Below are 15,003 nucleotides of genomic sequence, written 5' to 3' on the forward strand. Positions count from 1 at the left end.
GCTAAAGGAAACGTTCAAAAGAGGAACAGAATAAGGACCCTGTGAACCTGTCCATGTTCCTTTGTGAAGGCAGAAAGACATGGAAGGCCCAGTGGAGATCCATTTTGAAGTCTCTGCTTTGTTCCTCCAGGGTTTCTTGGAGGTATGTTCCTCGGGATCCAGATAGGATGTGAATTGTGTGGCAGCCCATAGCTATAATTCAATGTAATAAAATCATGAAGCGGAGAGGGCTGAGACAGTTAAGTAAATGACACTCCTTACAGCACACACATGCGAATGTGATGTTGCTGAAATCCGAGACAATTTCCCCCAAACCAGCCAGGACAGTAATCCAATTAAGAGACCTCTGCATCCTGTCGCTCCTCCAGGATTAAGCATACCTCTCTTCGCTACCGTGTTACCTAAAACAAATTAAATAAGTGAGCATTCAGTATCTCATCCCCACTGAAGACAGTACTTTCTGCTACCAGACCCAGAAGTCCCTGTCTCAACCTCACCAAATCAACTGTTCAAATCAAATTCTTCTTCACAGTTCTTGCTTCCAGGTTGCAAAGAAAACATGCACAAAGACTTCCACAACATGGTATTATGTACCTTAGCTTGGTATATTGTTGAGTTATAAAAAACCCATCAGATTAGGTACATTCATTGCCCACAGAGTTAATGTATGCCTGCTGAGCATGCTTTCTTGAAGGCACTACATTTTTTTTCAAATGAATACCAATTAAGATCAGTGTATGTCAATCTGAAAATGTTACCTTTGTTTTTTTTTTTTTTTTTTTAATATTTTATTTATTTATTTGACACAGAGAGAGAGAGAGAGCAAGAGAGCAGACAGAAGCAGGGGGAGTGGGAGAGGGAGACTCAGGCTCCCTGCTGAGCAGGGAGCCCGATGCGGGGCTCGATCCCAGGACCCTGGGATCATGACCTGAGCCGAAGGCAGACGCTTAACGACTGAGCCACCCAGGTGCCCCCTGAAAATGTTACCTTTGTTACTTACTTTTTAATGTAGTTAACTTTTATTTACTCAAGAGAGAGAGTGAGAGAGAGCACGAGCAGGGGGAGAGGGAGAAGAAGGTTCCCCGCTGAGCAGGGAGCCCAAGGTGGGACCCGGGGATCATGACCTGAGCCAAAGGCAGCCACTTAACCAACTGAGTCACCCAGGCATCCCCCCCTTTTTTAATGTAGTTAACTTTTATTTTTAAAAATAAGTTATTATGGGGCACCTGGGTGTCTCAGTTGGTTGAGCATCTGACTCTTGATTTCGGCTCTGGTGGTGATCTCAGGAAGATTGAGCCCCAGGTCAGGCTCTGCACTCAGCAGGGAATCTGCTTGAGATTCTCTTTCCCACTCCTTCTTCCCTGCCCTGACTCTCTCTCTCGTTGCATGCTCTCTCATATAAATAAATCCTTAATAAAAGAAATAGGTTCTTTTAGAAAACTGCCATAATTACTAGAAACAGACATTCATTAAGAAGTGTACTGTTGTTTTCTCTATTTTTAAATACTTATAAGAAAAAAGATTAGCAGTTTCTTGAGTTTTATTTGGTCAGGTAAGGTGTAAGGTATTTTACAGGTTAGATAATCCATACACAAGCTAGAGGGGGGAAAAACCCAAAAGCTTGAGACTTTAACAGGCCTACAGCGTGAAAAAGGCATCACTCCTGGCCTTTAGACCCAATCAAGTATTTATTCAAACCTCAGATTTGCTATTAATTGACATATAGCCTTTATTTTAGATATTCTACAATATAGTTGCCCTTTTGTTTGTGAGGGAAATACTATAGCAAACACAACAAAAACCCTGTCCTCGTGGAGTTTATAGAACAAGTATGCTAGCCTTATTCTAGGTAAAGGACCAGACAGAAATTTGTTCAGCATTGTACGCCATACAGTTACTGCCACTACTACTTAGCCTTTATAACACAAAAGGAGCATAGACAATTCAGCATGTAAACTAATGGACATTGTTTTATTCCAGTAAAACTCTAGTTGTAGACACTGAAATTGGGACTTCGTGTAATTTTCATGTTATGAAACATTTTTTTCCTTTTGATTGCTCCCAACCCTTTAAAACCATATAGTCCAGTCTTAGCTCACAGACCACAAAATATAGGCCAAGGGCTGAGTGTGGCTTGCAAGCCACAGCTTGGTGACTCCTACTGTAGAGGAAATAGTTGGACCAACAGGCAAAGGAACGACATGTCAGCAAGTGATAGGTGCTATGGACAAAAAGATACTAGGGCCAAGAGGGTAGGGCTCTATGGATTTCTAGAGGTTGTCATATGAGGAGCTGCTTGAAGGAGACAAGGGAGCCCTGACTACCCGGGAGAAGAACTTTGGCCTTTTTCCACCTGGGGCACAAAGAGGAGACCAGGGATGCATGGCCAGACTGCCAACTTAAAGGGATCACATTGGTAGAAGTGATGAAAGGTGAGGCCAACAGGACTTGTGAAAATGAGGACAATGGATGTGAGAGAATGAGGATTCAAGCAAAGTCTTGATCTCAAATACCCAGATAATGGCGATGGTAATTTTGTAGGATGGGGAGAACTATCAATCACTGCTTTAGCTTCTTCAGCTGCTAAATGTTAAATTAGCACCTGCTCCCTTCAGTTGTACTGAAGAGTAAGTGAGATGTGAATGGCGTGGCCCAGGGCTTGGCATGTGGTTGACACTCAGGAAAGCGTGGCTCTTATCCCATTAGCTCCTCATGGATCTGCCATGCATCCACGCATATAAGTTAACAGTGTTCACAGCCAGGTAGCAACCTATATCTAGGTTAAGGAAGCTTTGCATGCCCAGCTCGTTCTGGAGTTGATCTCTATTAAAGTTGAATGGTAAGAAAGATTCTTTACGATTTATTCTCCTGTCAAATTTTCATTTTGCTAACTGTATATGGAAGGTTCGTTGTTGCTTTAGAATTTGGTGGACCTAAGGTTGCTAATTACCAATACTAGCTCCACTCTCACATGACAGGGTACTCTGAGTATTTCAAGCTCTGGCCCTAGGGATCAAGAAAGACAAGACTTCTGGCTAAAGGATCCGTCTCAGCTGGACCTTAAAAGACAAGTAGAATTTTATAAAAGGGAACAGATGAAGAAGGCAGCAGTGGGATATGGAAATACATGGTCTATTGGGTGAGTCATATTGATGGCTCATCTCAAGGTGCTTATACTCTATTTTCTGTTACCCATGGGAATCCATTGGTGGTCTCTCACCAAGGAGAAATCTAGGCAGGGAAATAAAGGCAAGAACAGAGCAGGTACAGAGCCTGGTTAAATGAGAATCAACATAAGAACAAATTTTTGAGAATGGTTTGCTAAGCCCCATCCCAGACTTACTATACCAGAATACCCTAGGGGTGGGGCTCAAAACGGTGGATACACGTTCCCATGATAAGTTTCCTGCAGCCACTGTTACCATTAAATAATTATAATATTTGGTCAAGAGAGAATGAGGATGATCCATGGTGGTAGCCTAAGAAACAGAGGGAAGGTTACCATTTAGAGCACGTTCCAAGGAAGATACCGTAAGGACTGGATCATCTTAGATCTTGAGGGTGAGAGGTGTTGCCCTGTTGTTTACATTAACTCCTATCTCTAGTTTTCTAATATGAAATATTGGAAACATGTAGATACTAAGTGGAAACTTTGAAGAGCTACATGAAGTAAGAGAATCAAATAAGATGCTTACAAAGAGCTACCAAAAAGAAGAAAAAAAAAAAATTCTCTAAAGCAGATTTTTTCAACCCCAACACTATTTACATTTGGAGCCAGATAATTCTTTGCTATGGGGGGGCCCTCCTGTGCATTTTAAGATTTTTAGCAGCCTGTCTGGCCTCTCCCCACAAAATGTCCATAAAACCCCCATTCCCCAACGTGTGGCAACTAAAAATATCCCCTTGATGGAAAAATTACCCCTGGTTGAGAACTACAGCTCCTAAGACATAGCTCTTCACCCGCAGATGTTGGAAAAATAAAAACATGACAAATCTAAAATTTCTTGAAATTCACTATGATTTACTTCCATTTTCAAACAAAAAACAGCCCTGGCCAGTGGTTCACTGTGGTGATAAAACAACATCGTGCAGTTGTTAGGAGCTTTAATATGAACAACTCAAATGTAAAGGAAAACTGAGGCTGGATGACAATGAGAGTTGTAGTTCTCCATGAGAACTAGTAGCTGAAGTTCTCTCTGGAAACACTGAAAACTGTAGAGGCAGAATAAACTCACAGCTACCTTTTTACCCCTGGAAAAGACCGGATGACTGGCTTGGAAATGGTCCCCCTCGTTGTCATATCTTCATTTAAGTCTGTTAATATCTCAACTTGACTGCTTACTCTTTTCATATTTGCATTTAAATGGAAAACAAAATTCTGACATAGGTGGCTTACTGCAGGATTATATTTTTTCAACGTTTCCATGTTTTGATGTTGCTATACATGAACTGTTTAAGGAAAATGAAAACTACTTTGTTATACCCCCTCTAGGGCTGCAATGGTTTACCTCTGTAGGACCTCTGTCATACTTGTGGTGTAAGGTTGCTGTCTATTTTAAGAAAAAGACACAGCTTCTGAGGGTACTAAGCTCTCCCAGGAAGCCAGTTACACCTCTACAAATGAATTTACTCTGTTCATAAGATCCATAAAAGACATAGAATGTTTTATGCAGTTCAAGTCACAATGACTTGGATTAATAAAGGAAACAAAGTTTTACTACTTCAAGATTATTCTCAAGTGGCATATCACTAAAAAAAAAAAAGCAGCTAAGTATCATTATGGCTTAGGGAACTGTATTATGTTTCTACAACTTTAAAAGTGCCAAATGAAATGTCACTACCATTGAGGATTTAGCTAGAGCAAACTTATATTCCCAGCACAGAGAGCCAAAATGCCCCTAAAGGTTTGCTTCCTGCAAATGCTCTAACTGCACATAAATAGAGAGGGAGCCGCTCCAGCAAGAGACTACTTAGACACATTCTTTTCCGGAACACAGTTGGCTTGTGCTCATGGCTTATTTTATATTTATATATAAAGATCAATACAAGTATAACCTTCTGACTGACTGTTAGTCTACAAGCAATAGGATAAAAGGAAATTTTTATCAATGATGGATGTAAGACCCCAGCTTGTTGGCAGCTCCAAGATTTTTACTCAGGAAGGGGATAGGGAAAAAAGGGCTGAAAGGGGCCAGTGGGGAAAGGAGAGTGGAATTACTTTAAGGCAGAGTTTGCTTAGCAAGCACACTTGGGTTTACATAGATTGGAAGTTAATTTGGAGTAGCTTAGAAGCGGACTTGATAGAAATGATGGGAGCGTTAACCTCCTTCCTCCACCAGCAAAGGACTCCACGAACTTCCACTGCTCTGGATATAAGAGCACATGCAGGCGTAACTCAGAGGCCTGCAGGTTTGGGTCCAGACCAGCCCAGGAAAGCAAGTATTGCCATAAAGAAAACATCACAATAAAATGAGTATCATAATAAAGCACGCCAAAGTAATTTTTTGGTTTCCCAGTGCCTATAATAGTTATGTTTATACTGTGCTGTACTCTTTTAGGTGTGCAATAACATTTTGTCTAAACAAAAATGTACATGGCTTAATTTAAAAGCACACAAAAAATGCTAACCCTCATCTGAGCTTGTATCCAGACCTAATCTTTTTCCTGGTGGATGGTCTTGCCTTGATGTTGATGGATGCTGAAGAATCGGGGTGGTGGTGGCTGTGGCAATTTCTTTTAGCAAGACCATCTGGCCTGCCACACTGACTGACTCTTCCTTTCATGAACGACTTCTCTATAGCGTGCCATGTTGTTGATAGCATTTTACTCGCAGAACTTCTTTCAAACTGGGAGACAATCCTCTTAAGCCCTGCTGCTGCTTATCAACCAAGTTGATGTAAGATTCTAAATCCTTGGTTGTCACGTCAACCATCTTCACAGCATTTTCACCAGGAGTAGATGCCATCGCAAAAAAAACACTTTCTTTGCTCGTCCATAAGAAGTGCTTCCTCATCAATTACGTTTCTCATGAGATGGCAGCACTTTATTCCCATGTTCAGGCTCCTCTTCTAATTCTAGTGCTCTTGTTATTTCCACCACATCCCCAGTGACTTCCTCCACTGAAGTCTTGAACCCCTCAGAGTTGTCCATGAGTGTTAAAATCAACTTCTTCCAAACGCCTATTAATTTTGACCTCTTCCCATGAATCAGCGATGTTCTTGATGGCATCTAGCATGCCCAGATCCATCTGTGGCAGTTGCAGCCTTATAATAAGAAAGACTAAATGACATCCATTCTGCAGCCCTTGGATCAAGGAGTCATGTTAGCAGCCATGAAAACATTAATCAACATTCATCTCCATCAGAGCTTCTGGGGGACCAAGTCCATTGTCACTGAGTGGTAATATTTAGAAAGGAATCTTTTTATAAGCAATAAGTCTCAATAGTGGATTTTAAATATTCAGCAAACCAAGCTGTAAACAGATAAACTGACATCTAAGCTTTGTTGCATTTCTAGAGCACAGACAGAGTAGATTTGGTCTAATTCTTAAGGACTCTAGGATTTTTGAAATGGTAACTGAGCATTGTCTGCCGCCTAAGGTCACCAGGTGCATTAACCCCTCACAAGAGTCAGCCTGTCCTTCAAAGCTTTGATGCCAGGCATTGACTTCTCCTCTCTCGCTATGAAAGTCATGGATAGCATCTTCTTCCCTTAGGAGGCTGTTTTGTCTACAACGAAAATCTGTTGTTTGGAGTAGCCACCTTCTTTATTTTAGCCAGCTTGCTGCAGCTTCCACATCAGCACTTGGCGCTTCACCTTGCACTTGTATGTTACGGACATACCTTCTTTGTTAAACCTCAGGAACCAACTTCTGCTAGCTCCAAACTGTTCTTCTGCACGTTCACAGAACTGAAGAGAGTTAGGGCCATACTCTGGATCAGGCTTTGGTTTAAGGGAATGTTGTGGCTTGGTTGATCTTTTATCCAGACCACTGAAACATTCTTCATATGGGCAAAAAAGGCTGTTTCCCTTTCTTATCATTTGTGTGTTCACTGGAGTATTTTAAGACTTCCTTCATGGCTTTTTCCTTTGCATTCACAGCTTGGCTAATCGTTTGGAGCAAGAGGCCTAGATCTGGGTCTATCTCGACTTTTGAACAAGGGCCTCCTGACTAAGCTTAATCATTTCTAGCTTTTGACTTAAAGCAAGAGACATGTGATTCTTCCTTTCACTGGAACACTTACAGGCCCGTGTAGGTTTGTTAATTGGCCTCATTTCAATATTGTTGTATCTCGGGAAATAAGGAGGCCCAGGAGAGGAAGATAGACCGGGGAAGAGAACACATAGGTGTACATATTAAGTTTGCCATCTTACAGGGCTGCCACCCTAAAATTATAATAGGACCATCAAAGATCGCTGATAACCGTAACAAGTAATGAAAAGGTTTGAAATACTGCAAGAATTACCAAAATGTGACACAGAAACACTAAATGAGCCAATGCAAATGATGCCAAGACACCTGCTTGATATAGGGTTGCCACAAACCTTCAAGTTGTAAAACAAAAACAAAAAACAAAACAGTCTATGCAAAGCATGATAAAATGAGATATGCCCGTATCAGGTTATTTATCCTAGTCATCTTTATATTACTTACAAAAAGTTTACAATTAATGTTAAATAGTTTTGAGCCTGAAATTATGATTTTAACCAGGTAACTAATCGTCTGACTTACTGTACTATTAATTTTGTATTTGATGTCAGCTAAAATTTACATTTACAGTTTTCTATAAAATGTTACCATTTGTTCTAAATGTAATCTTTTATTATGGGACTATCAAGGTCACTGCAAACATGGGGCCTGACCTCATAGGTCTCTTCTAGAGAGAAAGCTCTAGGTGCTAAGCACCTCAAGACACCCTGCCATGTAAAGTAGAACCATAATCAATGCTCAGAGATACACGAGACACGAATCCAATCAGTGACGGACTCTGAAGAAATAATGGTGAAGTAGAAAAGAAAGGAGGGAAGCACGTTCCATGAAGAACACCTTCCTTTGCAACCACAAAGGCACCATGGTAAGAGGTACCAACAGAAGGCTGAAACGGGGGAAAAAAAAAGAGTAAATAACCCACCAAGCCACCTCCCTTCGTGAAGCACCAGACTGGCAAGACCAGTGTAGCAAGAGAGACAGACTAGCTTAGAAGATCTCATTTCACAAAAGTGATGGGAGTCATCGTGTGGAGAATGAGGCAGCAACTCAGTCCTCCAGATGAGACATGGTGGGGACAGGACCCCTGTGGTAAGGATGGTGACACACACTCAAGGAGGGAGTTGGGAGGAACAGTCCCAAGGACCAATAATAGATGGGACATGGGGACATTAAGGCAGAGAGATTTCTGGCTCAAGAACTGGGTGGATGGCGGTACCCTTCTGAGACAGGGTGGCCTGGACAGAGGATCACTGGGGGGAGGCAACTCTTGACTTGTGACAGCTTGAATTTGAGTCTCCACCTATTAAAACTCCTCCCAGGAAGTATCCCTCCCTCAGCAAGTCAACTGTGTGTGGAACCTCGCCGTGCTGTTTTGATACACTGGCCTGTCAACTCCGATCCCTTTATTTTAAACTGGGCTCTTGAAGGAGCTGTAATGAATTTCGTGGCCCTGCCTAAAATAACAAGTTCATCCCCCAAATCACTGCTCTGTAAAATCAGACATAAAGGGCAATACTCAGAAATGGGCTTTTCAAAAGGCCAAAGTAATAGGGTGGCTCAACATAAAATAATGCAGTGGTGCCAGGATAAAAGGAAGGGGGGAAAACCGCATAGTTAATAATCTGCGGAAGTTGTAAAGGAGAACTGCATGTGTCTATACTTGCCTTTGTAGTTTTGACTTTATTGCCACTGCTACAGGACCAACCTGAGTAATCTGGCAGCACTTTACAATCCTCTCCTTCCAAGCAAGGATTCATGTGACACCACCATTTCTGAATCACGATGGAAGCTGTAAGACAAAGGCCACATAATGTTTGTGATACTTGCTTCCTCCAACTATGGACAACATAAAGCTCATACGGATCAATACACTGACTTCAAAGATTGTTAGTAAGAACTATTTCACAGTAAGTAAATTTAAAGAATTATGCTTTAGATAAGAGTAAGATGCCAAGCTTTGCAGCATGCCTGGATTTGAACTTGGCCATGCTACTTTTTTTTTTTTCCCAATGACCTTCGACTAGTTATTTAACTCCTCTTGGCCTCAATTTCTTCATCTGTAAATTGGGGATAATAATAGAAGCTCGCCACAGATGTCAAGAGGATAAAGCTAATCCATATCAAACTCTCTGCTAGCCAGGGGCCAGGCACTAGTTTGTCAGAAAATGTTAGCTATTGCTGTGGTCATCATTTTGTAGGCTCCAATGGTGGACGCAAACCTGGCCAAGTTGTTACATTTGATGCTCTCTGTTGTCGGGGCACAACCCAAAACAGTCAGCATTTCCATCACAGAGTCATTCACCTCTCCATGCCGTTCCAGCAAGTGGTGAGTAACACCTTGAATTCAACAACCAGAAACCAAGTGAAGGTGGAAGAGCGTGGCGCTCCCTCACTTGCCCACATTCTAGACTCGCGATCTCACCTGTGAATTCCCTTTCCCCCTTATCCCATCATCTCTGCTGCCATCTGCCAATAAGATGAGGAAGCAGAAAATTCTCTGGGTTTGGAGGCAGATGAAGACACGTTAAGGAAACTCTTATCAACTTGCCTGGGTATTCCCACAAAGGACAAAGGGATTGTGATTCAGTTTTATGGTGAGCTCACAAATGGTATAGGTCAGAGATCTGGGGCTGCGGGTAGGGTGTGTAGGTTCAAGGGGGGAGGGTCGTTGAGCCCTGTTTTTCTGTTGAAATAACAGCACTTTGGTTAAAAAAAAAAATACCCCAATGGATTTGATTCCAACTACCATTGCCTACCATTTCAAACAAGTCTTGAGAATTCCTAATAGCTATTTTTTCTGGAGGGTCAGGCACCCTGCTAAATGTATTTCCTGCATTTTGTAGAGGAGAGAAAACTGAGGCCCTTTGACAGAGGCATTCTAATGCTAGAGCCCCTTCTTCAACCCTTAAAGTCACACCCCTCCCTCACACCAGAGATCTGTAGGAGAAACAACTAGAGGTGTAGAGACAGTAACAAAAGCAGGGAACATGGCAAGCTCATGCATTAAAAACTCTGCTCCTGGGCACCTGGGTGGCTCAGTCGTTAAGCGTCTGCCTTCGGCTCAGGTCATGATCTCAGGGTCCTGGGATCGAGCCCCTGGCTCCGCAGGAAGCCTGCTTCTCCCTCTCCCACTCCCCCTGCTTGTGTTCCCTCTCTCACCGTGTCTCTCTCTGTCAGAAAATAAATAAAAAATCTAAAAAAATAAAATAAAAACTCTGCTCCTATCAGGCCAACGCAATATGGCATGGTTAGGGCGCTGGACCATTTCATTATCGGCTGAAGTGGCTAGACATTTTGTCTACTCCCCATGAAAACCACCGTTCCTGATTCTGGCCAAATACTGTGCTTCTATCTGATAAACCAATCATACCTCAATGAGTTAGAACTGTGATCTAGAAGAACCATAAGCTATTTAAGTCAGAAGGTGCCAGCACTGAGAAGGAATATAGCTAAATGGGTTATTTATTTTGTCAGAGAGTGCCACTGAACTTGAGTGGATGGATGGAGACACCTGGGCGAAGTCTGAGAAAGCCGTATTCTTTTCAGTCACTGATATTACAACAATCCCACCTCAACACTGTATGGAGCTTTGTTATTTTCAAGGCCCTTTTACATACTGTTCCTCTTTCGATTATCTCAACAACCTTCAGAAGCAGGAAGAGGGGGCAGATGGCCAGAAATAAAAACGAGAGCTTTCCACAAAGAGAGTAAAATGAGGGAGGAGGTACTAGAATCAACTTCTTTCTCTGCATCTACAAATCTTTCTGCTGTACCACAACTTATAATAATAGTTAGATTAACATATGCTACGTAGAGTTTGACCAGATTCAAAGTCCTTCATTATCTTCTGAATACCTTAGGCCAATCCCAAGTAGATATAAAGATAAGTAAGACATGGTTCCCAACCCTCAATTTAAAATTCCATCTGCAGGACTGCAGAAGTTATATAAATGTTGACAGAGCTTAAGTTATATTTACACAGAGTTACAGCTGAATTTAAAATACTTTTTTTTTTTTAATCTTTAAAACCGTTCCCTTAGGCAGATTCTCTGCCACTCAGCAGTGGGCACCTATGTACTCTTGACAGGGGCCAGGGCTACATGGAGGATTCCACAGAAGCCCAGGCAGCTGACAAGTGATCTGCCCCAGTGAAGGCACGCGGTGCATTGGGTCAGGGAGTGACCTACCTGGAAGCCAGGAGACCCAGTTGAGCAAGGTGGGTGGTCTGAGAAGCAACCTTCAAGGGCTCTCAATGCCAACTCCAGATTAGACTGGATTCCCCAAGGGGTAGGGAGCCATGGAAAGTTTCTGAACAAGGGGGTGCAATAAGGCAGGGAAAACTGTGTGCCTGGGAAAGCTAGTCTGGCAGGGGATAGTAAACAATTTGGGACAGAAAGGAGTCTGAAGGAGACCACTTGAGGTATAAAGTGAGAAATCTGGGAATAAATTCCCTACAGAGGAAATCATCTGATTCATTCTATGTCAACTTCACAGCAAAGAAATGCTAATACTTCCTCACTGGCCTCATGGGGTCCTAAGATCATTCTGATGCCAAATCTAGAAGAGGAGCTTGAGGGGAAAAAAAGATTCAGGCATTCATCACCAAAAACTATGCCAATTCTTAACTACAGAAAAATTAAAAGACTTTCATAGTATTTTGTTTAAGGCTTTCAATTTATTTAAACAAAAGAAGAAAGCATGTATGATCAAGCTCTTGCGGAATTATTTACCAGTTTTCTTTCATTTAACTGGAAAATATGGAGTGATTTTTCTGAAGACAGAATCACAATAGGTTCCTTAAAAGAGCAACCTATCTTGAAATTTAAAATATTTCTATTTGCCAAAAAAAAAAAATCATTTTCATATTTGAGTGAAGAATACATTTAAGAGGAGCCCTCCAAGTGTTAGAGACGTACTTACTTAACAGCAAATGTTCTTTCAGAAAAGAAAGTCTTAATGAGCGCCACCCTAGTAGCCATAATAAAAGTTTCAAATTCCTTTATGCGTTAAAGACTGACTAAGGAACTCATAGCAAGGGTGAGAACCAACTGAGGGTTTCACCCACCAGTGAATAAGGTGATTAAAAAGCCCAGAAGTTCCAGTGTTGAATGCCTACTGAGCTGGGCTTTGAGCTGAGACAAAGGATGCAGAAGTAGGATTTTATTAAATAACTCTTGAGAACATCTGCCCACTTAACTGAGCCTTGTCTTCATAGGAAAATAAGTTTGTAGGAGGTATCTATTTTATCCTGTTCAAAATACCGTAATATACTAGAGATGAGAAAGTGTCTTGTCACTTCTATTTTTAAAATAAAATTCTTTAGAAAGCCCCATGCCTCCCTGACTTAGGAAAATACAAAACATCCCTATCTTCAAGCTGCCAACCTGTAATGAATTTCTAGTTTTATGCAGAAAGAAAGAAGAAAAAAAAACCAGTGAAACTCTGGTTTTATGGTAGTGACTAGTGTTTTCTGTGATGTTGTTTTCTAGGTGAAAATGTAATGGGACCAATTAGCTATCTTGCTCTTGGTGCATTTTCTGTACTCTCTGTTGTATAAAATAGATGGAGATTTTTTTTTCTATCCCTTGTCCCAATTAAACATTAAATAAAACACAAGATGTATTCATATAGCTATTTCTATAAACCCACCTTCGAGTAAGACCAACACCAGGGCTCACTTCTCAGGAGTTGGTCTTTCATTTTTTGACCTCGTTTCATTGCATTTACAGAGTTAAGGCTTTTCTAAAGAAAAGCGTATTTTTACACTGAAGGTACAGACCGAAAGATGAACACATCTTCCTAGAATATATACTGTCTTAAAAATGGAAACAATCACAAAAATATGCTCTGAGATTTTCAGATAATTTAGCTGATTTGCTCTTAACATTGTTCAAGATTTTCTTTGCAAATTAACATTAAAGAAAGGTTTATTAACTTTAAGCCATTTGTTAACTTGAAATAACAAAAATTAGCAGGTCTCCTTCCTCCCCCGACCCCCCGCCTATCTTTATTTAAAGAAAAGAAGCCATTCCAACCTGACCCAGGTATCATGCAAAGAAGTAGTCCTGAGAACATGATTTTTTGTTAAAGGAACATTTCACACACTTCACACATAACAAGGTATTGTTATTTCTACAGAGTACTGAGTGAAGCTGTGGATAAATAGGTACAGAATGATCTTTTGTGATTTAGGTTTGTCTTTTCCACAAAGTGTGAGCTCACACAAGTACAACCCTCCCCAGCCATGACCTGCCCGTAAGGCAGAGTTTCTTGACCTTAGCACTTTAGAGGCTGGGTAATTCTTGACTGTAGGAGTCTATACTGCACCTTGTACCATAGTGACCAGCATCTTAAGCCTCTACCCTTTAGATACCAGTAGCACCCTCTCCCCCAGTTTAACACCCCGAAGTGGTTCCAGACATCATCAAATATCCCTAGGGTGGCCAAAATCACCCCTGGTTAAGAAACATTAATCGGGGTGCCTGGAGGGCTCAGTTGGTTAGGCGTCTGCCTTCGGCTCGGGTCATGATCTCAGGGTCCTGGGATCGAGCCCCACATCGGGCTCTCTGCTCAGCGGGGAGCCGGCTTGTCCCTCTCTCTCCCCCTCTGCCCCCCCCCACTGTTCATTCTCTCTCTCCTCTCTCTCAAATAAATAAATCTTTTAAAAAAATTAATCTACAGTCATATACATTGGGATGTACTCAGCCCCGGATGAGAGGCTGAGCTAGTTCAGCAGACCTCATAATCCTTAATACATGGTAAACACAATGCCATCTCTATTCCTTCTCTTCCCTCCTGGAGCCTCCATTGTGGGCAAGCCTACAAGGCGAGAATGTGCATATTCTCTCTCTGAATCTCACTTTCTCTGGCTCAGTCTCACTGCTCTCTCTCCCACACACAAATCCTGGCTACTCCAGGGCTCACCCTGAAACCTACGCTGACAAACTACCTGACCTGGCAAATTCAGAGATCCCATTTTTCCTTTCCAGGAATCTTCGGGATTGGATATGAACTTTGCTGATAGCACTTAATACCCTTTCTTACTGGTCTACTCTCCTTCATCCACTATTCCTTGAATATAAATTCCCAGAACGCAGGAATTAATCCTACAATCTGAATTGATGGAAAGTCTCTAAGAGCAAAGGCTCTGTCTACATCTCCAGCCTTGTCTTCGACCACTTCAGAGCCCGACAGAGACACTTATTCTCACGCTTGCCCCTACTCGTTGGCACACGCTTTACCTGCTTTACCACTTAGTTCCCTCCTGCCTGGTAAAACCAGACCCACTGCTTCTCATGGGACACCATCTCTGACCGCTTCTCTGCTCTCTCTTCAAGTACCTTCATTTTCTCGAGTTTGTTGCGGGAAAGCAAGACCTGAGTCTAATTAGCATCCTATCCCCCGGCATCTAGGACATGCCGGGCACAATGTGCTACATTAAAACTCCATGAACCAACGTATGCAAGGTGCATCCTTCCACCTCCCCCAGTGCTTTTGCGAAGTACACTTCTCTGTCATTCACCTGACTGCCACGGGGAAAAGCTCTGAAAACCACTTGATCTTGCAAGTGGCACAGAGAACACACCCAGTCACACAGCTCTGTGAAACCCCATCTTGAAGACCAACTCCGTACCTCATCACACAGTCCATAAAAACCACATCAGTTGTCTGCAGTACGAACGGGAACTCTCGGCCTTCACTAAGTGATTTCTGACATCTCAGAACACAAATTCAGCCATCAGCCAAAGAAAACAAATAGCTTTAAAAAGCAGCTGCCTCCCACTCCTCAGCTT

At 42.0% G+C, this 15,003-nt stretch overlaps 1 protein-coding gene across 2 annotated transcripts in view; it reads right to left on the bottom strand.

Annotated features, from left to right (window-relative positions):
• Window positions 1-304: 304 nt before the first annotated feature.
• TAFA4 (TAFA chemokine like family member 4) overlaps window positions 305-15,003 on the bottom strand; it is a 182,940-nt gene continuing 168,241 nt past the window's right edge. The window contains exons 8-9 of one of the 2 annotated variants that reach the window (XM_032411726.1): window positions 8,875-8,999; window positions 305-401 (exon numbers count right to left, since the gene is read on the bottom strand). In XM_032411726.1, coding sequence (XP_032267617.1) covers window positions 390-401; window positions 8,875-8,999 — 137 coding nt within the window. In that variant the 3' untranslated portion in view covers window positions 305-389. Of the gene's footprint in view, window positions 402-1,505; window positions 9,000-15,003 lie in introns of those variants that run through there. The other variant, XM_032411725.1, reaches the window with a different exon arrangement.

Source organism: Phoca vitulina, unplaced genomic scaffold (assembly GCF_004348235.1).
Source record: "Phoca vitulina isolate PV1807 unplaced genomic scaffold, GSC_HSeal_1.0 scaffold13, whole genome shotgun sequence".
In the NCBI taxonomy this organism is placed as follows: Eukaryota; Metazoa; Chordata; class Mammalia; order Carnivora; family Phocidae; genus Phoca; species Phoca vitulina.